The 25,163-nt window shown below is 50.5% G+C and overlaps 1 protein-coding gene across 1 annotated transcript; it reads right to left on the bottom strand.

Annotated features, from left to right (window-relative positions):
* Window positions 1-1,570: 1,570 nt before the first annotated feature.
* Window positions 1,571-24,076, bottom strand: LOC142559903 (endothelin-converting enzyme 1-like). The gene is made up of 9 exons (XM_075671591.1): window positions 23,663-24,076; window positions 21,355-21,555; window positions 19,499-19,628; window positions 18,200-18,377; window positions 16,483-16,789; window positions 13,222-13,540; window positions 9,442-9,773; window positions 5,315-5,827; window positions 1,571-2,425 (listed from the first exon to the last, which is right to left on the bottom strand). The coding sequence occupies exons 2-9, from the start codon at window positions 21,516-21,518 to the stop codon at window positions 2,140-2,142; spliced, it is 2,229 nt and encodes a 742-aa protein (XP_075527706.1). The 5' UTR covers window positions 21,519-21,555; window positions 23,663-24,076; the 3' UTR covers window positions 1,571-2,139.
* Window positions 24,077-25,163: the final 1,087 nt, after the last annotated feature.

Below are 25,163 nucleotides of genomic sequence, written 5' to 3'. Positions count from 1 at the left end.
TATCATATAAGTATATACTGCTGCGAAAGGATATGACCTGTGTGCGCCTCGTACGTTCGGCAGTGCTGCTAGGTAATTGCAAGATGGAGTATAGTTATCCCTACATGGATGAATGCAAAAGTATGGCGACCACCACGCGATGCTTAGACATTATGCCACAACGCAAGGTTGAGGGTTTGAGTGCCTTAATTAACTTCGCCTTAAATAACACCAAGGATCGTGGGTTCGACTCCCACCAAAGAAGGTCAAGCATTAGATGACTTTTTGGACCATCTGTGGTCACGACAACGTCGACAACTACGCCGCATTTTCCACCTCAGGCGCCATATAATGCTTTCGCATTAAAGAGCGGTTTCACACGTAGGGCAAAGCACTGAAAGCGGCAGCAACGTTTAGCGTGAAGCTCCTCAAACAGTGATCCAAAGATTACGCGGAGGTTGCCGTGACACAGCATGCGAGTCAACTGCAACAGAAACAGCGTCTCACAACGCTGGCGCGACGAGGGGCACCGCCGTTGCAGGCGTCGCACTCCAATGGTACATGAGACCGTCGGTGTTTATAGCAAGAAGCGTACTGTTTGTTTTGCTCACATCATCCAAACGCCCCACGGTGTGGTATGCACACAACTGCCCAGCAGGAATGTATATTGCTTGTTGTGCACAACAGCAATGCATGCAGTGGGAGGCAGAATGCTATCTTTGGCTTTGCTGCAGAGCCGATTGAGCCGAGCGTAAGGGGATGTCCACTAGGCTTCATCGTCTTTGCAGCCCAACACACTGTGCAACACACTGTATCGTGACCAGAGAAAACCCAGAACATTAAACGAGTCAAAACAAAGAGAATGGGGGACCATAGAAGGGGCGCCAAGGCTCTTCGCCGTATCTTCGAGTGCATCCAGCTGCTTAGCTTGCGGGGCATGCTTTCAGGAAAAACACTTTCGGCGGATCGTTTCGCGGTTCAGATGGTGGTTTCCTCTGGTAGTAATTGTAAGCATTTGATTGCCATCACTCTTTGTTGCGGGCGAGAACGCGGCCAAGTTGGGGGGAAATAACCCGGCCGCTGTCAGAACCCACGTCTGCAGAGACTACTTCCTTCTCATTGCAAGGGCCATCAGACCCTTGTGCCCTGCTGGTGTGGCCACTCAATAAGCGCCCATCACCCAATGAGAAAGGGGGCTAGGTCTTTGATCTCGAATGACACGCCTGTGTAGACTGCACAGATGCAAAGCCTACTGTTGTCACGAGAACCTTCGCGGTTCCGCACTGCCTTGCACTGGGGCGCCGCCCTTAATGTGGAGAAGCCAGCTTTAAAGGCGACCGCTGTACACGTGCGACGACCTCCTTCGAGGTACGCACTCATATCTTCGCCAGAATTATTAGAACTAGAGTGGGATGACTCTGCTTTAACATTTTATCTTTGCCTTATGGTTAGTGCTGGAAACCTCACGGTAGAAGGTAGGTAAGAGAACTCGGCTTCATGGGACCCGACGGTAGCTGATTGCTGCGGCGGCGGCGGCGGGGTGGGGGGGCTGTGTTCAGCTCGGAAATGTCTAACACTGCGATGACTACGGGCGCGGTGTTGCAGAACACTTTGGCAACGAGTGGGCCGATCGTTAGCGTCAGTTTAAACCTTAATCCACACATGTTTCAGAAAAAACATTGTTGTTTATATTCTATACGAAATGACGCAATATACATTTATGTAAACATACCTTTCAAGTGTTCTATACCTAGCGGACGTGGATCGTGCGAACATTCGGGACCCCGCATGTCGGCAAGCATCATTAACGCTTTGGTGGCATGTGAATCATATCGTGCAGGGAGGTGTAATATGGTCCGCAAGCGCGCCATCTCGGAGGGTTATGCGTTTGCTATAATCAAAATTTTACGCACACGGTTTGGCCACAACTCTGAAAAATAATTATGGTAATCGTAATCATTCAGGCAATAATTGAACAAAAGAAAGTTACTAGAACTGCAAGAAACATCTGCAAAAATAGAAATGATAGCACAGGGAATAATTCCCCCTTTCCCCCTGTATTCTTTCCTACGACGCTGACTTCAAGTCGGCTGGAACGCGAAGAATGCAAGAGGCGGGCATTTCGCGACGTTTATCAGACGTTTCAAGTGAAGCGCGTCGCTAAAAGGTCTCGCAGCGCACGCGCGGATTCATGACGGTGCCCGGAGCGCAGCTGAAGTGCTCTGCGAACTCGGGCATGTTCATGAGTGGCACGTTGCAACGCATGTGCATGGGCGAGTAGAACTTGATGGCCTCAGACTCGTCGCTCGGGGACGAGGAACGGCCGCGCATGGCGCCCTCCACGGTGCACCACTTGTAGCAGCTGCTGATGAAGAACAGCTGGTCAGCCGTGTAGCTCTCGTCGCCCAGCCGCTGCGATGGCTGAGGACCAAGCGACTTGAATGACCTGCACGCGAGAATCAAGGTCCATGCCCTGTCGTGTTCTAACAGCGCGGTAACACTTTCCCTCATCGCTGTGCTTCTACATAGGTGATGTTCAAAACTTGTGTGACATTTCGTCGACCATCGCCTTCGGTGCAGCCGTCCTATATACATCTATGCCCTGGTAAGCTAACACCATCGTATGTTATGGAATTGGACCTTACGCCCACGCCTTCAACTCTCTAAATTCAATCGAAGAGAGCAAACATGGCCCTTCCTGTGCGCTTGACCTCGTGATGAGCACCTCCCGATTGTAGGGGCGAGCAGCTACATCTCAGTGTGCCAAAATCAGGGACATGTTCTCGCACATATCCTTATTATAAAGTGTTTTGAGTAAAATGGGTGCTAAATAATGTAACGGAAGGTATTAAGTTAAAAACACTCTTCTAGTACTTTAAAGGTGTTAAAAAAATGGCTGTGGCTTAGCCAAGGTTAAGCCCAGGATGCGAAGCATACTAGCCTTCATCTTAGTTGTTGAACCACTGTTTAGCCTGGTGAACTGCTGTTGCTTGGCTATATTTGGTTCGGCTAGACGAAGAAACAACTCATGCGTTACTCTGCTTCGCCTTCAAGAGTGGAACGCGACAGCGTTCCCGTCGACCCACCAAGGGGTGTAAGACAATGGGCTACGGCGCAGCGACTACGCGCCCGGCATTGGACGCGGTGAGCGTCGAGCAACGCAGCGTTCGGCGCGGCAACGAAATGTGCGCCTGAGCAAGCGACGCACGCCTGAGCCTTAGAAACAGCTCGTTTCTAAGGCAACACCGCATTCACTAGAGGCGCTTTTGTACCGCTTTGAAGCATCGTACTCGTGGCTCAGTGGTAGCGTCTCCGTCTCACACTCCGGAGACCCTGGTTCGATTCCCATCCAGCCCATCTTGTAAGAGTTGAGCCAAAGCCACCTAGAAACAAGCGCAGCTGCTTATATACCGCCGCGACGCCGCGAGCGACGGCGCGAGTTGGAGCCCCGTTTCTCCTCCGTCGTGACGTCACGGTGTCACGTGGTCAGCCTTGAAGGCGACACCGCCGCGCCTGAGGAGCTGGGTTGAGCTCTAGTAATATGCTTCGCATAAAATGCTTATGAGTACAGCTTGACGGCGCATCACTGAAGCTTAGCCAACAAAGACATGCGTCGCAGCTGGACTGTGCTTAATAAAAATATTTTTGCATGTAAATTTTAGACCTGTCTACCACTGCGAGCAGGCCATATGGCACTAACGAAGAGCCGTTCCTACATTTAGTTTAGCGCTTCAGCTAAATCTGACGAGACGGAGCGTTCTGTCTTGTCTATCCCTACTTCATATACTTGCGGGCAACGAACCTTTTTAAACAAACTCGGTTTCGCCCGAAAGGCGAAGCATCGATTGTGATAGCAGATTAGTGGGCAGCTATACGAAGTAATGATAGTAGTTTTATCGGCTGTATGAACTCGTAAACACAGACATACCAACTAAATTAACAAGCATAGTGTCACGCGCGCACAAGCAAACATGAACACATTTCACTCGATGACCGCGGAAACTCGCTGTCAAAACGCTGGAGTGAGGAACAGCGGCAGTAGCAGCGAGCGAATTGACCTTCGTGCTGCCTCTGCATCAACGCGAACTAAGCCGCGAAAACACCGTACAACGGACTCGGTCCCTGTCGCTCATGTCTTTCAAGATACAGCGGTCAGGGCGGGCGCGCGCGGACGCCCGGGCCGCCCGGAGTATAACGCCCCCCACTCCCCACCCGAGCCTTGCGTGCGACGGAAGACGGCGCGCTTCCTCCCTGCTTTCCCCCACTTGCGTGCGCAATCAGGTGGGCCGCGATCACCGGCTGACCCTTGCACGCCGTCACTCGCACAAGCAGCATACGGCGCGCGGCAACGATTTTGTTGCCTTTGGACTTCACACGGAACCTCATGGTGACGCTGACGGCAGAAATGCGCTTGGATTGGCCATATAATTGCTATCGCAATAAAAAAGGGAGAGAAAAAATTAAACGCCTTAGCACCTACCGAAGCGTTTGGTACTTTGACATCATCTGGGTAGGCGCACGCTCTTATATAGTTAAAGCTATATGTTTCGGAGAATCAAGAATAACTGGTTGCGCCTAGCTTGGCCCGCGTTCCCCGATGCAATCTATCGACTCTCGGCAGTTCAGCGTGAGGTAACGGTCAGGAGCGCGCACGCCTTCTGTTGTGTTCAGCAACCGCATCTGTAGGTGAGAGTGGAGCGAAGGGAAGTGTTATGAAGGGCCAGCACGTCATTGGTCAGGGGAAGTTTTCACCAGCCAGGTACTCTACCCGCGGAAAGTCCGTACTTTCGTTTCTGTTGTCGTGGGCTGCTGCGCGACAACACAGGCCGACAGATATCTGTCAGCCTGCGCATATGCACCTCAGCACTCCCATTGTGAAAGTATCCGAGTCTCATTGCAGTTTTTTTATAAGTGGTGTGAGATAAGGGTGAGAAGTATGTCCACTGGGCAGTCAGCCACGGGCATGCGGCCTCTGCTCGCTTTCGCCTTAACAACACGTTATGTTTGTGCTGCAGTGCGTCGCGTTGCTATGAGGACTTTGAATGTAATACTGTATCCGAAGCCACGATCAAACACTTCCAATACCGGGAAAGAAGGTAAGACGTGCAGACACGTATGGACACGAGATAAGCACGCCTTACCGTCTTTCACGGTGAAACCCTAAACCAACGAGCTCAACTTTCTGCCATTCTAAGCATCGTTACTGGGGTACAGAAGCAACATATGCACGTGCGGCCGTGAGACGGCGTATACACGACGAGGAAAAGCACATAAGATATAGGATATCGGAATGTGTCTGGCTCTGACCTATACGCAGATGAGAGCGCGAGCTCACCGGTACACCTTGTCGAGGCCCCCGCAGTCGGCGAAGTTCTCGGAGAGCGCCGTGTCTCCGTAGTTGACGCCGCGCGACCAGGGGGCCTCGTTGTAGAGGCGGCGCAGGCACTTGACGCGCTGCTCGAAGTTGGCGCGCGAGCGCGCCGTCCACCAGTCCTCGCGCAGGCCGGACTCGTTGTACAGGCTGAGCTCGGGGTCGAAGCCGTGCGTGATCTCGTGACCCACGACGTGGCCCAGCGAGCCGTAGTTGAGCGCGGCGGGCAGCGCGCGTCGGTAGAAAGGCGCGAACATGATGGCCGGCGGGATGACCATCACGTGGTAGATGGGCAGATAGAAGGCGTTCACCAGAATCATGGGCAGCTCCACGTCCACGGCGGGGAAGAAAGGCTCGCTGGCGCGCAGCCGCCGCAGCAGGCGACGGGCGTCCGCGTCCCGACTCGCGGTCAGCATGTGCGCGTAGCTGCCTCGCATGGCCGGCAGGAACGCGTAGTGGCGGTTCAGCTGGTCCACCCTGTATATTGCAGAGAAGCATCGCCGTAGACCGAGGTGGTCCGTCCGCTAGGTTAAATAAAATGAACGCATATTGCAGATCTGAAGCACTTGCGTGTCGTAATTTGCGCGCCGAATTTGAGTTTTCCGAAGGCAGGTCGACAGCACATGTCGAGCCAGAAATCGTCCTGCGGAAGCGTTTAGACCAGCCCGGAAGAAATCGGAGGATTCGATTGCTATCCAGCTCCGCCCTCGGGGATCAGCTCAGGCTCGTCCGCAGGGCAGAAAGGATGGCGAGGGCCAGCGGTGGCTTGGAATAGGGGCCCGACCACACGGCGTTACCCCGTTTTAGGGGCAACGAAGTTCTTTCTACGAATAAAGTTTTGTTCTTCTTCTTCTTCGGCCGGTATATAAGGCTATACGCTACATCCCCATTCAAGCGGAATAACCGGTGTAAGAAAAGCCAGTGTCCCCCGTCAACGGGCACGCAATAAACATTAAACGCCCATAAGGGTGTTAAATGTGTTTATTTTTAAATATACACAGCGTTGCACCCTATAAGCACATTACACGCAGGGTGGTCGCATGCACCCCGTGAGAATGGTGTTCTTGCGCCCAGAAGAGTGTTTACTTCATTTGAAACCTGTCCTTGCTGCCATAAGGGGTGTAAAGGAGAGGTTTCGAGCGTAACTAACTTATTTTCTGTGATGTACGAAGCACTGGTATACTTTTGTTCGCCGATGCCAGACTTCATTTCAAATGAAGAAGCTTGAAGATATTTTTTTTAGGAATTACACTTCTTGGTAAAAAATCATTCGAGAATATTTTTGCTTGACAGTAATCTACTACTTTTCAGTGCTGCATATTTTTCCTTTTTTATTTATTTTTCCCTTTTAGTAGCCACACTAAAACTTCCAGGCGGATTTGCTACTGTAAATAACTCTTCATTGGACGAACGTGTGACTCTAATGACAAGTGGCATTCAAAGCACGGCGATAGCGGCGAACACAGTCGGCGATCGTCGAAAATGTGATCTGCGGGTCATGCGCGTTCGGCTTTTATAAATGACTCGTCCAAGGTTCCAACGCAATCGTCGGTGCCCCGCTTGTCTTCCAGAAAGCACTACACAATTTGCGTCGCGCATACAACCAGATTACACAAGGTTCGGTGATAACAGACAACGGATAGAACCATCGATAACATTAGAGAAAATTGCGATACATGCAGGCGCGTTCTGCGCTGAGCAGTAAATGGTGAAAGCGTTGTCAGCCAGTGAAAAGCGGTCACCCGGCCGAGAAATATAAACCAGTATACGTGTCATTATTACAGTCAACATCTCTTTGTTGAACGAAACCAATAATAGAAAAACATCTCGTCTGGCCGGGAAGTAGATTCATATTAGAAGGACGTCGAGACCTTTCGACAACACCATTTTGGTCGGCGTTCTGTTTACCGTCTCTCTCTGTTCACACTACTGAGACTGGAGTTCTTATTCACCAGTAGGAAATTAGTTCAGCAGGTATAATTAGAACGCTGAGAACGCCGCCGCTGTAAGATAACGAGCCTGCCGCTTTCGCAATGGAAGCGACAAGCGCAGGCGAGAATCTCAAGAAAACGGCGGGCGTTTTCGTAATCCAAGGCGCGCGTGAGTTCCTCTGTTTTCTAGAGAAGAGTTTCCTGCAGCCTATAATCGCCTCATAAGTTTCCTCGGAGTTTCTTGCATGCTTTGTCTTGCTCGTGCCCCTCAGCGAGTGCTGTCCGCCGGACAGTAGAGCGCTCCAGTGATAGACTGCTGCGAATCGGCGCTAAGAGGAAGCTTTAGCAATCATTCATTCATTCATTCATTCAACTTTATTTAGACAGCTAGTACATATACTTGCCTAGGGGAATGGCCTAAAGGCTCAAAAAAATTTTGCACCATATATGTTCGGGGCCTCAACTAGGAGCCAACTTTGATTGCCATATTTAAATACATGTGAAACGCAGAAACGCTTTTTCGAGATAACCGCTGGACTGATCGAATTAAGTTTTATTCAAGTAACTCCAAGAAGCAGAATTTTTATTTAGCGAACTTCTGCTTTTTAATAAAAATTGCCATAAATCGCTAAGTAAATAAAGATTAAAGGTGAAAAGTCTACGCCAGAAACATTTATCTCAGTTCTGTAAACGGGATTTGTTTAGAGCAACTCAAGGAGCCAAATGTGGTGTTGAATTTACAGTTTATGCGAAATTGTTACTATCTTTGCGAAGGTTTGGCGACAGTCCTACTAAAAAACTATTGGTATATTCGAGAGCTGTGTACAATATACGCCACGTTCGTCTGCTTGATATGGATACTTGTGTTTTCCTGTTCTCTTTTACAATTTGGAATTTTCAAGAATATTCCTTAAGAATTTTGGTGAAAAATGTAAATCCACTTCAGACAGTTACTAGATTATAACTTCTTTCAAATGCGACAAACTGCATCAAAATCGGTGCTGTGGTAGCCGATAAAATTCTCCGTTCCAAATATATTCAAAAACCTTACAATTCGAAAAAACGAAAAGCTGCATTTAGCGTGATAGCAGGCCTGGTTATCCAGAAAAGGTGAACTAAAGACCAGTGAAGACGCCGCCTTGAAATTCCTGCACCCGCTCGCCGTGACGTCAAATTTTGACGGCGTGTGCTTCGACCTATTAAAATTGCTATCGGTAAAGCTGGAGTACGTTGTATTCTAAAAGAGTCAAAAATTGGACTTCGCAAGTTTCAGTGACTTAACGAGGCATAAGAGACCAAATGCAAAGAACATGTACTATGATATCCGTGACGTCACACTGACATGCCGGCGTTGCACTTTGAACACAGTAACATTAAAAAATTGATCTTTCACCTTCATTTTCTATTCTAATGACCAGCCTATTGTAGCATTGCCATTAGACAGAAATTGGCGAAAGTAGTGTTCAGAAAAAAAAATAATAAAGTAGCAGTTTCGCCCGAAAGCTGAAGCATGGACTGTGATAGAAAATTATCAGACAGCTATATGAAGCAAAGATAGAAGTTTATCGGGCGCATAAACTTGTAAATATTCGCTTACTAACTAAACAAGCATTAACGCGTGCACAGGCAAACATGAACGCATCGCACTCGATGACCGCGGACATTGTCAAAACGCTGCAGCATGAGGCAGAGCGGCAGCACCAGCGAGCGAATTGGCCTTCCTGCGGACCCTCGCTTCAACGCGAACTAAGCGGCTCGCCTAGACTCTATACCAATCGCAGATCCCTTCCAAGATAGGGCCCACCCGTCGGCGCTCAGCCGCGCCATACGCAGCCGCCCCCCAATCTTCCTACAATTCTGGTGCCTTGCGCGCGACGGAAGACGGCGCGGTTCCTCTCCGCTTTCCACCCTCGTGCGCGCGAGATCGAGCCACCATGCTCGGCTCACCCTCGCACGCTTTCGCTCGCACCCACAGCATATGGCACGCGGCCACGATGTTATCGCACTTGGACTTTATACGGAACATCACGACAACGCCTACGTCAAGGAAGAGGGCAGAAATGCGCCTGGAGTGTCCATATAATTGCTGTCGCAATAAACAAAAAGAAGACTTATCGTCGTTTCACTCTTTAACGACGCGCGCGCGCGCGCTCTGCATACCTGGACACATTGTCGGGGTGCCCAACGAGCGAGGCCAGGTTGTCGATGCGCCTCAGGGCTCCGCGGCGCGTCTCTTCGTCGATCCATCGCAGCGCCAAGAAGCCAGCGCGCGTCGCGTTGCGCACCCGGCCGACGATGTCTCGTGCGCCGTCCAGCTCCTTCTCGTCCAGGTGCCAGCGCACGAACAGGTCGCCCATGACGTACGGCACCAGCTGTATGGCGTCGGCCACGCAGTGAGCCAGCCGGAACAGCACCGCGTTCAGCGCGTTCCCTTCGACCGGCAGCTGGCTGCTCACCAGGCGGGACGACGTCGACGGTGCCAGGTAGCGAACCTGCAGCGCACCGCGTTTCGTTTAACCTCCAACGCACAAACCAGCGAGTCTCGCATGCTCTTTATAGCTCCGGCCTCGAAAACGTTCCCCAGCGAAAGCTATCATAAATATTGTTACGGGGAGATGGCAAAAAGGGTTTGTGTACAATATTTACACATTGACAGCGAGTGGCACCACAACTAAGCGACTGCTTTCTCTTCTGCTATTGCAACAACTTCTTCGTCCGCAGTACAGCTGGCTCATAACATTACCCCCCGGCGGCGAAAACACCGACTCGGTGCAGTCGAAAAATGACAGCGCGGAAAACGTCCACTGCATACGAGGTTAAACATTGTCTGGTTCACAATAGGGCTTCTGGCGGGCGACGTGCACGATGTCGGTGCGGGGTAGAGCCGATGGGACGAAGATAATGGAGCGATTTCGTACGTTACGTCGGATCACTTGGTGGCACACTCGATATGGGCTGGTTTACGGGAACAGCAGCTTTTCAGAAAGCCCGACACGGCGCGCTGGGTACCATTGTAGGACAAGGGCTCCAGGGCAGAGCGGGTAGTCCTGTGATGGCTATTGTAGCGAGATTTGTTGGTGGATCTGCGACTCGCTGAATCGAGCGCGGGTAACCTGACGGGCATAGCCGGCACGGGCAATAGCCTATCGAGCATACTCGGTAGGGGGCGCTCGCGGAAGAAGGCACCAACGTGTCCATCGGCAAAGTAGGATTTCAGCCGAATAAGAGAAAGAAAGGCGATTAACCAGCATTCTCATGTCTAGATGTGTTATACGCGAATGTCACAGAAGGCAATGCAGTTTCCCAATCTTCGTGGCCGGCAGACACACACATTTCCAGCCTATGTTTGTGTTCGGTTCATCGTTCGGCTCAGTCCCTCCGTCAAGCCATCCGTCTGTGGATGGTAGGCCGTGGTCAGATTATGCTGCGTCCGCGGAATGTCCTCGATCACCTTCGAAAAAAACTGCCTCAGTCGGTTAGGAGTTGCCGAGGTGCCCCATGCTTGATGGGGTGCCCCGCTGATGACGAGGTGCCCCATGCTTGATACCTGAGGCTGCAGATGGCCAGCAGGCGGGAGTGGCGGCTTTTTCCGGCGCTGACAGAGATCACCAAAGGCCACGCAACGATGCACCGAGCGGGACACGCCTGGCCTGTAGAACCGACGGCGTGCGCGATTCTATGTCCGCGAAACGCCAAGGTGCCCCGCTGTTGGTGCATCATGAAGCTGGGTCAGAACAGTCGCGCGGAGGTGTGCCGGAATCAAAAGTAAGAGGTCAGGACCATAAGAAAGCACATTGTGACCTTTGTAAAGTGTCATTGTGTAGCACAAAGAGGCGGAGAGAGGCATCAGGAGCCTGGAAGTTGATGCGGCCGATAATCTTGCGTAGGGCCGGGTCACGGCGTTGTTCAGCAGCAATGTTGAAGAGTTCAGAGATGGCAAGCACACAAGGACTGTAGTCGCTCGGTGCGGGATCCGGTTGCTCGACGGAGTATCGAGAAAGGCAGTCGGCATCCCGATGCAAATGACCAGACTTTTAGATGACTATATATGAGCATTATTGAAGCCGTCTTTCTCGTCTGCTACGCAAGGACTTTTTCTTCGTCCGTGGGATAGGTGGCTCATTTTACAGTTGCTTTCGAGGGCGCGTCGCGTACTGACGTTTGAGGGTGCTCCACGAAATATCGACGTTGGACGCACTATTGTTAGCAATCGACTTCAGTGGCCCATTGTGCATTGAGGATTCAGCTCATGTGTGTGAAGGTACTTGCACTAGATCATCCAAGGTGACAGCCGTCAATCGCGTTTTGGGGCAATACCCTTGTCGGTACGGCGAAGATGGGCGTCCTTTATCTGACCATGATTTGAGGGAATCCGAAGGCGGATATCCCATCTCATCCAAGCCCTCGTTTGTACGCGACAAATAGCCGTTACTCTGCAGTTCTTTATAGGAAGGCGAGCAGCTGGAACGGCGCGACTATAGTTGGCTGCGGAAAAAAGAGGTGTTGCGTGCGAAATACCTATTCCCGCTGTTAGCGCTTAGCGGACCGGAACACAGCAGGCTACAGAAAGGAAAAGACAAGAAACCTACGCAGATTCGAAAACAGCACAAAAGAAGCACGTTAAATAATCGTGGCTTACAGCAGCGCATCTGAAAACGAGGTTCCGCTATCGTGTGGCACTGATGCTGGCGGTATAGCCCTTGCATTTAATTCCGTCTGTGTCATTTTTTCCAAGACAACTCAACAAGGCTTACTTTGTTACTCGAAACTGTTTTTCTCGGTTTCACCAATGCTGATAAACGTGTCTGTCTCCTCTCCTCCTGTTTCCTCTCCTCCTCTCCTCTCCGACCTGTTTGTGTGCAACGCACGTGCAAACGATTGCAAGGGTATAAACAAATGCCATGTGCTGAGAGCGGTATACACTCCGATATTTTCGACACTATAAATGCAGTCTCGACTACCGTATACAGCAGTAGCCAGAGGGTAATGTGGCGCTGCTGTGTCGAAAGGCGTGACATCAAAGTTCCAAAGTTCGACACCCGGCTAAATACGGTATGCGTTGAAGAAACAACTGCAGCGACGCGAGCACTGCGTGCGCCTGCCAATACAATTTCTAACTAATAAGACGTTATCATTTACTGCTTGAAGACTGGTGTCAGTGGTCTGGGGGAAAGAAGAAAGGAACATAGACCTAATAATTTAGGTAGTGACGTACGAACTCAAAAGACAAGACCACAAGGGAGAAGAGGGTAGTTCACGAAACGATTAATACAAACCTATCAAGAACGACGTCCTCATATAGCACGGGGCATAGATGTGTGGCGGTAAATGGAAAAATACTGCTTGAGAGATCCTAGTTGTCAAACCAAGCTCGGCCAATCAAATAACTTTCCGGTCACTAATTTTCTTCAGTTGCAACGTCATGCTAACGAGCTCCTCACATCCGGCGGCACTGTCAGAAAGAGAGCTAGATCTAGAGCGGTGTCGAACGTGGCACCCCACTTCTGTCTTCACATCCTCCTCCTCCTCCTCCTCCTCCTCTTCATCATCATATATTTATGTCCATTGCAGGACCACGGCCCCTTTCAGCAATCTCTAATTACGGCTGTCTTGCGCTAGCTGATTCCAACCTTGCGCCTGCAAATTTTCTAATTTCATCACCCCACCTAATTCTCTGCTGTCCTCGACTGCGCTTCCCGTGCCTTGGCACCTATTCTGTAACTCCAATGGTCCACCCGTTATCTGCCCTACCCTACATATTATATGACCTGACCAGTTCCATTCTTTTTTTCTCTTAATGTCAGCTATCCACCGTTCTCTTCCTGTCTCTGCACGTTACGCTTAATAACTTTCGTTTCATTGTCTTCCATCGTCCACGTTTTGACACAGTCTCGCGAAACCCTTGGATGCACGTGCAGCCACAAATTTGGGGGTCCTCACCAGCATGAGGGTGACGTATGCGCGTAGCGTCTCGGAGGCCGGACTCGGCCCCAGCAGCTGTCCGATGGCGCGCAGGTAAGGGCCGTTGGTGACCACCAGCTCGTCGTCCTCGCTCAGCCGCCGTCTCGGCGGCAGCACGCGGTTGACGGCGTCCAGCAGCATCTGTCCGGGAAACGACGGGCTCGTCAGGTTGCTCAGGTCGCTGAAGCGCACGTACGACGTGGTCATGTTGGGCCGGTCGCCCATCGGCGGGAGCGCCGCCGTCAGCAGCATGTTGTCCAGCGCCATCAGGCGTTCCACCAGCTGAGGATGAGGGCGCCTGCATTTCCAGGCGGGAATCATGTGGCGCAGTCAGAAACGACGCGGCATGCATTCACCAGCGACTGCTAGCAGAGTACGACAATGAAAACCAGTTCGGCCATTCGAATGTCAGGGTTTAGTGAGGATCATGTACGTTCCTTTCGTAGCATTGGGGCAGAGCGGGCCTTTCCTTTCATGAGATTATATCTACCTTGCGGATGTAGGTTTAATCTAAGTAAGTTATACGGCAGCAGCTTACTCCTTGGGGTTAAATGCAAAAATTGCGTCGGTTGAGCTGGACACGGGAACCAACCGCCAGAGGCCTGTCAGTTCTGCCTATATCTAAGCGTATCCGGTCGCCCTCACAGCATCGCATTTTCTCAAAGTTCCGCTTCGTGAACGATGAGGCTGCTTATTTTGATCAGTTTCGGGTACAGCCGTCGCCATCCGAGTTTCCTAACGTCGCCACATGCGTATTCTCATCCAATGCACGAACAACGGCTGGCTAACGCCATGTCGTCAACATAAAGCTGCCATTGTTCGTGCTTATTTGTCAGTGTAGTGACAACCCGGAGGCCTCCAAAGTTTGGACAAGTCAAGTTCCGGGTGTACAAAATGAAGCTTCAGAACACATAAGGTAAGAAATCTGCTAACTAAGCCGAACGCATCACAATCTCTCGCACTCTCGATGAGCGCGCAAGCACCAAAGCAGTAGCGCTAGCTCTTCTGCGTGCCGCTAAAGCAATGCGGCCGCAAGAAATGGCGTGAAACTGCAAGACTTTGCGGTAACTGCCAATCCAAACTGAATCAGATTACGATCGGATTGTTACATTTGTCGTACGTAACGATTGAAACACGCCCAGGCCTTCGCCGTGAATACCCGTCGGTACTTGCAGCATTTGAAACGCTTTATGGTTACCATTAGTTATGTACGCCAGCGCTGCTGATGTCAACATTGCAACGGCGACCTCGCGAAATCGCGTAAATGAGCACCGCGTCTACGTCTCTGCCGAAGACCTTTTTGCCAGAGGAAAATTAGCTTCACCGCATAATGTTGTAACATACAGTGATGCACCCTTTACAGGCAAAACTGCCATGGCGAAGCGCCGCTCACGGACACTACGTGCAAAATTTTACAGACAGACAAATGGTGGTTTCAGTGTTTGGCACAACAGCAGTTGACCGCACTGCGGAGATAGAATGGAGAAAGCGGAGGAGACAGAGATGGGAAGCAGTGGAGGTGAATGACTAGTTAAACGCGTAGGTGCGCACAGTTGGCGTGTGTCGTATGTGCCGCGCAAAACACGTTCCCGCTCACTACGGTTTGGGCACAGAAATGCAAACGCAAGCTCACATTACGGCGTCTCCGACTCCCTCGCGACGCGAAATCGACCGGCGGGACTCCAGAAAATGTACGTTTTGGCAAAATTTTCATCCCGTTTGGGTCAGTGCGAACTCAAGAACGGTGTGCATCGGTTCCCCTCCCGCCCCGCCTTATTAAAGCGAAGCTTTCTATGTATCACTGATTCGTCTATGAGCGCCGAAAACGCACTGCAGGAAAGCCAACTTACACCTCTGCGTAGAACACTACAGTTTACATTCGCAGAACCACGCCAGCGTCGACTGGACGGCCGTTCAGTGCCTGATAATGGCGAGAAGCGACGAGCTCAGCAAGAGTAGCACAGGCGCACAAAGTTCACTGGAAGCGCAAGATTCGTCTGGTAGGTATGACGCCACCCTGTCGCAATTAACTGAGCTTCCCTGCTTATCGGAAACAGCAAGTGAGCGTGAGTACTGGCTCGTCTTAGGATCTGGGAAAAAAAAGAAATCAAACCCCTTTCTTAAAGAAAGATGGTTGAACGTCACGTTACCCAGACAAACTATATATCTGCATTGCATTATGGGCGTCACACAATGCATTCCTGGCCGTCACCGGGGGCAGGCCGCGGGTGCAGCGCATGTCAGAAGAGGCTGCCGTACGCGAACGTAAGCGCGAGGGCGATAGTGGCCGTAAAGCCGATCCCGTGTATCGGCAACGGCATGCAGAAGTCATGTGAAAGACGCTTGTGCAGTAGAGATGGCTACTTGTGATCGTCAGCGTGTGCATCAAACCGAGCACGTCTCGTTGTGACGTAGAAAGGTTCCTGGCAGAAACGATGAAGAGCTTAAATCCATATAGTACGCCGATGCTCGTGTGCGGTGTGTATAACATCGATGTGGCGAAAGAGCACGGCAAATGGATCGAGAGTTTCATGCTAGATCACTACTCGTTGAAACTTAAGACGCTACAGAGACCCACGACGCAACACCGTTTTTGCATTAATCTAACGTTTGCAAGTAGCCTGTGTCACGTTACGATGACAGCGCCTCTGACCGTCTACCACAGCGATCACAAGGCAACTAATACTGTGCAAGTGTAGAGTCGTCTGTGAAAGTGTGAGTGTGTGCGCGTAATCAACGGTTACATGATCTAAAATAAAGGCTGTGCAACTTAACGAAATGTGTCTTCCTTTAACTTCAACGTTCACAAAATGCAATCCTAAACAAGCAATCAAATCACAGCATCGGGTCGCTTAGCATTTCTTGGTATCGTTGCGTGGTCGTTGGCTTTGGATTCAGTTTTCATTTGGGGAAAGCTTCGCGTTCAACCATCTTTCTTTAAGAAAGGGGCTTTGATTTCTTGTCATGGAGCCGCTATACGTTAAGAACCACGATTTGTGGCAGCTCGCATGAAGTTTGAAATGATAGAATGATGGGCCTGTTGGTATGACGTCAGCATGTAAAGTGCAGCGCAAGCGAACACAAAGGTGATACAAAGACGCGACAGAAGGCGCAGTTTACTTTCGCCGTGTGCGTTCGTTTGCGCAACACTGCACATGACAGCACGAATTTCCTCACGACCAAGCGCTGCCGCATATGTGACGGGCGCCTCCGCCAAGGAGAAAGCCTTCGAGAGCGCACCTTCCGGAGAGGAGCAGGGCGGTGATCTCGAAGAAGGGTGCGAGCCGGCCCGTGGCAAGCAGCAGCTTGCGCACGGCGGCCCACTCGTACATGAAGGCCAGGTTAAACTCGACGTGGAGCGAGTAGTAGCCGCGCCGCTTGAAGTACACGTCGGGCACAATGCGCAGAAGCAGGTGCACGCCGCGCACCAGGCTCAGCTCGACCAGCAAGTCGACCACAGAGTGTTCCTCCTGGGCCGCGCGCACCGCCGGCTCGTGCGCGGGGGGCCACGACAGGTTGTACTGCGCCAGGAAGTCGGTCACGAAGTCTGCAATGATGCACACACACAAACGCTGCTGCCGAGAGAGAGAGAGAGAGAGAGAGAAGACGCCATCATGTGCAGCGCATCGTGGCCGAGTTATGGCGTGAAAGAACAGAGGGGGCGCTGTATGCCCACTGCTAACGAAAAATAAAAGCGCGCTTAATGTACGAAACAAACAAGTTTATCATTGATACTTGAGTGGTTACGTACGGGACTGCGAAAGCATTATAGCATTTATAGACTTCCGAACGTCACGAACGCGCTCATTTTGTGCACTCGTGACGTGGCGCCACCTCCTCCCAATTGGCTGCGCGGTCACGTGCCCAATGACGCACGCACTAAGCCACACCTTTAGTCAGCGAGATGACTGTGGCGTGACTTGTGCAATGACGCACGCACTAGGCACACTTTTAGTCTGCTAGAACCGTGGCGCCGCCGTGCAAGCGTTCTCGTCTCGCGCCTTGGAGGCCCGGGCTCGACTCCCACCCAGACCAAAATGTACCGAATTTTCTTTTCAAAACCATTAATTTACTGTTTACAAGAACTTCCATGAGAAATTTGACGCTAATCCGAAGATTTCTGTCATGTTTTTACTGTTTGCGCCATCGGCCACTTTTGGTACCATCCTTCGGGCACGCCGACGCCGATGGATTTTCGCATAATGGGGCACATAATTCTTTCGCATTAATAATGTACGCGTAAGACTTGCAGGATATATGCACGACTAACTTTCAGTTATCGTCAGCACAGTGTCTATGTACTTTCAGAAGCAATTATTTCCTCGAACTCGGTACAGCTAGCGACGCGTCCCGGCGCCAGTTATAGAGTTACCCCTTAAAAATTCCAACGCAGTTCTTGCACATCAGTGCGCCTTCTGTTACTATTCCTATCTGCTAAAGTTGCAGTCTGATAAAATTGCAGTCGGGTACGAGGTCTGCGAAGAAGAATGGCGTGTCGCTGTGATACGGAGCAGAGCTAAATTATTCGGCCAGTCTGCGAAATGTACACGCTGCTATGTATCCAACATGAACAAAGAAATAACAAATTTAAGAGCTTCTGCGTCATATGCGCGAATGCGTGCCACCGACACAGGGTTCACACCTGATAGTATATGTGAACGTGCGCTCTGCGGCAGCCTTCGAAGCGGTAAACAGTGCGGTGAAATTTTATGAGACCAGCAGCAATATGCGGGACTTGGTAGTGGCATTACAATCATCGATCGTGTCTGCAATTAGTAATTTGCCACTCTACTGTTTATATATATATATATATATATATATATATATATATATATATATATATATATATATATATATATATATACTACAGCCGTTTCACAGTTCGGGAGCATTATGCACACACTGCTAATTGTGCGCCGGGTCTATCTATACTTTCGTGCTGCGTAGACTCGCTCACGCAGGTCGTCGGCGCCGTTGATGGCCTCCTGCATGCAGCGTTGCATGAGGCGCGCCGTCTTCACGTGTGCGCTGACCAGGCTGGTATCCGGCAGATCGGTGTCGACAAGCAGTAGCCGTTTGAAGAAGGACAGCGCCACGCGGATCTGAAGCTTCAGGAACGCGTTGACGGTGGCACCCTGCACGGCGGTATGAGGTGCACGCCTTGTAATCGCGTCGGGCCGGAGGGCTGCCGAGTCGCGGTGAATGTACTTTTCATGACGCGTCGTGTATATATGTTCACGCGTAAAGTTCTGTTGCTCGCTCTGGAGCTCTATTGAGAGTATTAAACTGCGCGTAGTTTCAGAACGATCGGGCTTACCGTTAAGTTCAGTGTGTCTTAGGAAGAACACTCCGAAGATATTTCAATGTTGCAGCTGTTTGCGGGCACCGTTGACAATGGTCACGTTTGTGCTATAGTTGGAATTTATGTCCACGATTGCAGGAGAACAAAACGTTCGAAGTTTGGTAACAAATAGGTGTATGAAAATGAGACTTCCTATAAATGAAATATACGTTGAGAGGAGCACGGCGAGGAAACATCGAATTGCACGCATAATGAGGGCTCTGCAGAAAATCTCCGAAGTGTCGTCAAAGCTTTGAATGAATGAATTCTGGGGTTTTGCGTGCCAAAACCATGAGTTGATTATGAGGCACACCGTAGTTGGGGACTCCGAATTCATTTTGACCACCAGAGGATCTTTAACATTCCCTCATATGCACGGGACACAGGCGTTTTTGCAATTCGCCCTCATCGAAATGCGGCCGCCGCGGCCAGGATTTGATCCTGCGACCTTGCGCTTCGCAGTGCAACACCATAGCCGCTATGCCACCGCGGCGGGTTGCCGTCGAAGCTTTAAAAATCTCCTCCTAGCAGCTAATTTTATGATCGTTGTGCTGTATAATGCATATTTTCATTTTCGTCTACACAAACGGAGCAGGGCATTGTGGTGTACTCAAACCGGTCGTAAACGCACCTGTCAATATAGAAAAGATTGTCGGCTCTTGTCAAACGTTGCCCCGTTGTCGGCATAGTGCCATATTGCCTAACGCCAGTATTTTTCTGTATCACCAACAGTATTAAAGCAGAGCCTTCATTTCCTGCTCTGTCCTGCCCTTCCTGCTCTGTCTGTTCCTGCAAGTCCTCTTACCACAGACGCTATAGCAGTGGTGCTCATTGCTCTCGCGTACAGATGCATAGCGTTCTCGCAGTTTGTTTCCAAATATGGCGCGCATGCCAACATGCGTCCGGCGCAGCTACCTGCGTGGTGTTCCTGTTTGCGCAGACGAACTCGTAGAAGTCGTCACAAGGCTTGCGCCGCGGGCTGATGGACACAGCCAGGTCCTCGAACCAGTCGCCGCACTGGGGAGATTGGCAGCCGATCACGAACCTGCACACACACACGCAGTGGCAAAGGCAAATCCGTCGTCAGACTTAATCACAACAAAGACGACACATCTATAACTTTAATAAACACGGGTTCTAAAGAGGAAACGTGGAATTCTTTGGAAAGAAGACACAGTAAGGGTAGCACATTCAAGGCGCGTACCCAAGCGGAAGTTTCCAGCACCCTCCGCAGGGGAAGCGAAAAGTTCTTAAAATGTGTTGTGTTAAGCATGACGGTGACTGTACAATGGATGACACATTAACGCGCCCGACACTACCTGAACCAACGAAAAAGCAAACATTCGACAGACATCTTCCGGGTTGGGTACAAGTGAATTAGAGAGAAGAAAAACTCCATCCAGAATTTTTTTTTTTTTTTAAGAAACGACATTTTGGAGCCCGCACAGTTACCAGCTCCGCTGAAGAAAGAGCCGGCAGAGCTCCGAAACGCCAGGATAAAATAAATTTTGGCTGGAGTTTTCCTTCTCTTTAATTCATTTGAACCAAACATGACTGTTAAACGAAAGATGAGCGATCACCTGTGTCGTCGGCAGGGCAAGAAATATTTTACCCAAGGTACCATTTTGAAGAAGTGGAGCTGATCGGTGGCAAATATTGGTGATATCTAAAATGTGGTGATCATGATGACGTTTATCCGGCCCCGAAATTACTTGCAGCGGATGAACCTCGCAGAAGTATAGCGTTCGAGACCTTTTTGTTTTTCTGAGGCAACCGTCGCTTGGGCATATAGTTGGTTGGACAGCAGCTGTTGCCGGTACTGGTCTCCGTGAAGTCAAGAAGAGCACCAGAACAACATCGAATTGCCACACACGTAGCCTGATTTCCATTGGCCGGAATCCACATGAAGGTGGTGTCGAACGACACTGAGACTATCATAGTGGCCAGGCATCACTACTATCAACAAACAAAGTGGTGGGCTAGTTGGTATTGCATGTTAATAGTCTTTAGCGCAAAGAAGCGCACGACATGAGAGAAGGCACACAGGACACAGCGGTGTGTCTTGAGTACTTCTCTGGTGTCGTGCACGTCTTTGTGCTAAAGACTACTGACTCATTACTATACGTAGAGTCATTTACGTACAAACGCTTCAAAGCTGGCCTTTAAATAAAAAGGGGGGAAATGGCGGGACGGGGGTGGGGGAATGGCCATCAGCTGTAATGAACCATGAATAGCGAGATGCCGAGGTAGGTACGCGTTGCAAGACACTATCTGACCTCGATAGAACTACGTACGCGCGCAGGTCTTACAATTCCCTAAATGCTGCATTTATAAAATGCGAGAAAATTACATTTCGCTTGTTCTCTGAATTAAGGAGGACATGTTGGACAAATTAAGGTGCTTGCACTGAGGCTATATATATATATATATATATATATATATATATATATATGGGGCTATTATCTACACAACGATGAAATAAACAGACGCACACACACACACTACATCGCCTGTGACGTGTCGATATCTTATCGCGGTTATGTCGTTGCGCTGCGTTATATCCTTATATTTACTGACGTGTACGCCGTTGCGCGTTCCCACATCGTAATATAGACACGCTCCGACCTTTGCATTCTTAGTAATCGCCAACGCGCTATGGGAGCTTTCCACTTGCCCCGTCCACCTTCCTGTGTTTATGGACAATTTCAACAAATACGCTTATCGTCTTCGTCGCCCCGGGCGGTCAGTTGGCCGATCAACGCTGCGCGTACCGGAGTCCTGCGGGCGCCAGGAATGTCCCCGAGATGACCAGCATTGCCCCGACGACGGTCACTGCCAGGTACAAGTTCCAGCGCGGCTCTGCGTAGCCCAGCGGCACGGCCGCAATGGGCGGCATGCCTTGCTGCAGTTCCTTGGGCACACCCTCCACGATCATGGTGGTCGATGGAAGCGCAGCACTTGCACCAGTAGTTCTGTTAGCAAATAAAAGCTCTCTGTGAAGAAAGCACGCACGCACACAGACAAACATTGCGAGCACGAACGAAAGAATAAATATTACTATAGCATGAGGGATTTTCTTTTTTTTTTTTCTGGGACAGTGGACTCTGGTCCTCTAGAAACGGCCAGGAGCTTTTAAGAATAAACAGCCGTTAACGACAGTTACTCGGCCACTGCGCGCGTGACCAGGACCGCGAAAACAAGCTCATGTTGATTTGTCAGGGCTCCCGAGTTCTGTAGGCTGAGAACAACTGTCCTTCTAACACTACGTGGCTTCGCAGCGCCAGGAGTAAATGCTCCGCGACGCAGGATCCAGCACGCAGGAAGCATGGCAATATTCCGAGCTTACAGCCTGCCATATTAAAGAAGGAACTGCCAACTTCATTGCGGCGTATGATAAAACGCACAGCTGCAGGGTGCATATTTCTAATATATGAGTACGTACGCCTATACGAGACGTTTGGTGCGTGTGTTCACTGCAGCTGCGAATGTTAGTACGCCACGTAGTCTCCGAACTGTCTGATAACTCATCCATTCATTGCAAATGTTTTTTTTTTTCATGCACGCCGTCGAGCCAAACAGTCGCAGGGTGAACGGCGCCTTTTGGGCCATAATTGCGACCGTCTCTATGTCATGACACCCCTTTCGAACAAATCACCACTCTTATGCTTCCAGCAGGACAGCTGCGCTTGCAAGTTGGATATGAAGCTTTTCAATTCCTTAGAGAACTGTGGAAGACAGCAATTCAGTCATCTGTATGAAGGATGTGTCTGTCGATCCCTTAACTTCACAAATCTTCACAACCTCTTGCACAGGACAGAAGACGACGCTTGGCCATGGAACCATTCCTGGGTTTACGTGGTCGAAGGTAGAGAGGGAAAGCCGATCCTTGCGCTTTGTAGCACAAGAGCGGCTACTCGAATACTGCTGTAGGTGCCAGCTTTGACTCAAACTTGCCTATTGCGAAAGAGCTCCGTAACTTTTGGCAGAGGAATCTAAGGTGTCATTTAGCAACCAGTATACACTGCAATATCGCCTAAAAGTCCGTCCTGGAACACTCGCAAAATTCTGCCAGCCTACTAGAACCAAACGCAGCTTGTTAGAGCGCAGCCTTCAGGCGCCCTACATCGTAACCGAGCCAACGAGCGCCCCGAAAGATGAGAACGAACGTGGAGCGCAGCGGGGGATGAAAACAGCGGCGAGAGTGAAGAGAGCGCGAAGAGAAAAGCAGAGGAGGAGGGTATGGCGAAAGCGTGAGCCTAGTACGAGGGCGCAGCACGAGAGGCTTTGCGGCGACGATGCCTACAAGATGGCGCCAGAGCAGCGCGCGTCGTATGTATGGGAACAAAGCGCTGCATGAGCGGAGGTCGTCTGCGTCGGCTGCTGTGAATCGCGCCCACCCACGCACTTCACCTCGCGATCTCCCGATTAGCGAAGCAGTCGCGCCACACTTCACTCCGTTTGCAACGTGCCGCACGAGACAGATCGTCCGCGCCAGCCAATACATCGCGAATTGAAAACACGTATACAGCTGCACGCAAATTTCGCATTAGGGAGTATCATAATCGTCGGCGATTTTTTTATATAGTCCATGTCTCTCTATGTTATACGCTCGGAGCTTACATGCCCCTATACCCAAGTGGGTAAGGCCTGACTGTGGTGTTGATATTTGCTTGCCAGGAAAATGTAAACGCTAGCTGGTACGAATTCACTTGGCCAAATCACATGGCAGCAGCGAACCGCACGCAGCGTTTGCACGCCTTCTCTCGTCGCCGCATGGTTACCGACAAAATCTCGAGGCACGAACAAAAACAAATGCAAAAAATTAACGCGGCTGTCGGAAACGATTAGCCAGACTTCCAACGCCAGCCGCTCACAGAAGGCTCACGTGAATTGCTGCCGAATTGAAGCCAGTGCAAGCCACCCTGGGCGTATACATGCATACGTTATAGCTTGTTCGTTTGGGACTCTTTTATAGAATCGGTAATTTAACGCCTGTTATTTTTATGGATGACATTCGTGAGCTTACTCTCCGCAAAGGTGTCGAAGGACGCTTCAACAATCCTGGCTGAACGCACTCACCTTTCAGTATATAGTGCCTAAGGGCAGGCCGTCCTCTAGTGATCGCAGCGGAAGGTCACAACGGACAGTTTACGAACAGCCCTTCTCGGACGCTTAATTGGCTCGTGCAACGTGCTTCTTCGCGCTTCTTTCTTCTCGGCCTCGGCAAAGGTGCCGGCACGGCATGAAGAAATTGGCACGGTCTCGCTTGGGTTCGTGTTGGACGGCCTGCGCACGTGCTCCGTCAACAGAGTCATGCAGCCTGTTCTACAGGGAACATCTTTTCGGTACAAACTGTGGCATCCGGCTTACGCCACTTTAATAAAAACGGAGTGAAGCATCAGTACAATGCTGCCACTCTCGTATTCTCGCCGTCAGCATTCCGTTTTTGCGTCCCTTCCCTCATCTCAACTATATATATGAGGGCGAATCCAAAAGTCTTTGCCCCTATTTTTTTAGCCAAATTACGGCTGTAAATGCGAAGGCAGCATATCTATTCCCAGCAGAGGACATTTCTTTCTTGGACCGGCCTAGCCTTATCTGCCGGTAGCTCCGCGGCACGGCGCTGCTGTCAGCAGTTGGAGATGGCGGTTGCGCTTCACGCGTCCACGGCGTACGAGCAACGAAGTGTGATTCATTTTCTATGGAGCAAGGGATGACCGCGCAAGGGATGACCGCCCATTGAAATCCACAGAGAAATGCAGCCAACGTATGGGGAAAGGTGTTTCGCTTTGAAAAGTGTGATGTGGTGGTCGCAGAAGGGCGTGAAAGCATGCATGACAATGAGCGTTCTGGGAGACGCGTGCGTCGCTGACTGACGACTCAAATTTAGTGCTGCAATGGGACAGATGTCTGAACCGTTGTGGGGAGCTATGTGGAAAAATAGTGTAAGGTACGTATAATAAATAGTATGTATATTTGTAATTACATGTATGTACTGTTGGGACTGCGATGTAGGACAACAGACGGACTCTTGGAGCAGGCGAAGAAGAAACGAAATATTTTATACAATATGTACAGGTATAGCAGAAAACAGCGTAAAAGTGTCGGCCAGAGCGGACCAGACCAACGGGGCGGGTGGTGGCGACTCTCTCTCCGAACAATGGGCCGGTTCTGCCTTAATTCCCTTGGGCGACCCGTCGTCGGCACGAACGAAGCGGGCCGAGTGCTGACGTCACCCGCGTCGCATTGCGCTGTCGCCGCGGCAGCAGTCCACCGGTTTCCTCAGTTGGACCCACGGGAAGGAGTCGGCAGTTTCATGGAACTTTGCAGGTTCGCACACATAGTTGGGCGAGTTGGCCTGACATGCCGACGTCAAGGTTGTCAGTGGATGTTTGAAGCTCAGCACAAGGGCAACCATTTCAGAAGAACGAAGTGGGAGCGCCCGTTGCTTCGATGATAGGCACATAATTCGGCACTACAGTACCCTTGTTTCGGCTAATAAAATATAGGGACAAAGGCTTTCTGATTCTCCCTCGCATTTCAGCCACTCTCAACTTTCCTATCCTTGTTTTCTCTCTCT

Source organism: Dermacentor variabilis, chromosome 10 (genome assembly GCF_050947875.1).
Source record: "Dermacentor variabilis isolate Ectoservices chromosome 10, ASM5094787v1, whole genome shotgun sequence".
Taxonomy (NCBI): domain Eukaryota; kingdom Metazoa; phylum Arthropoda; class Arachnida; order Ixodida; family Ixodidae; genus Dermacentor; species Dermacentor variabilis.
This window is presented reverse-complemented; position numbering and strand designations above follow the sequence as displayed.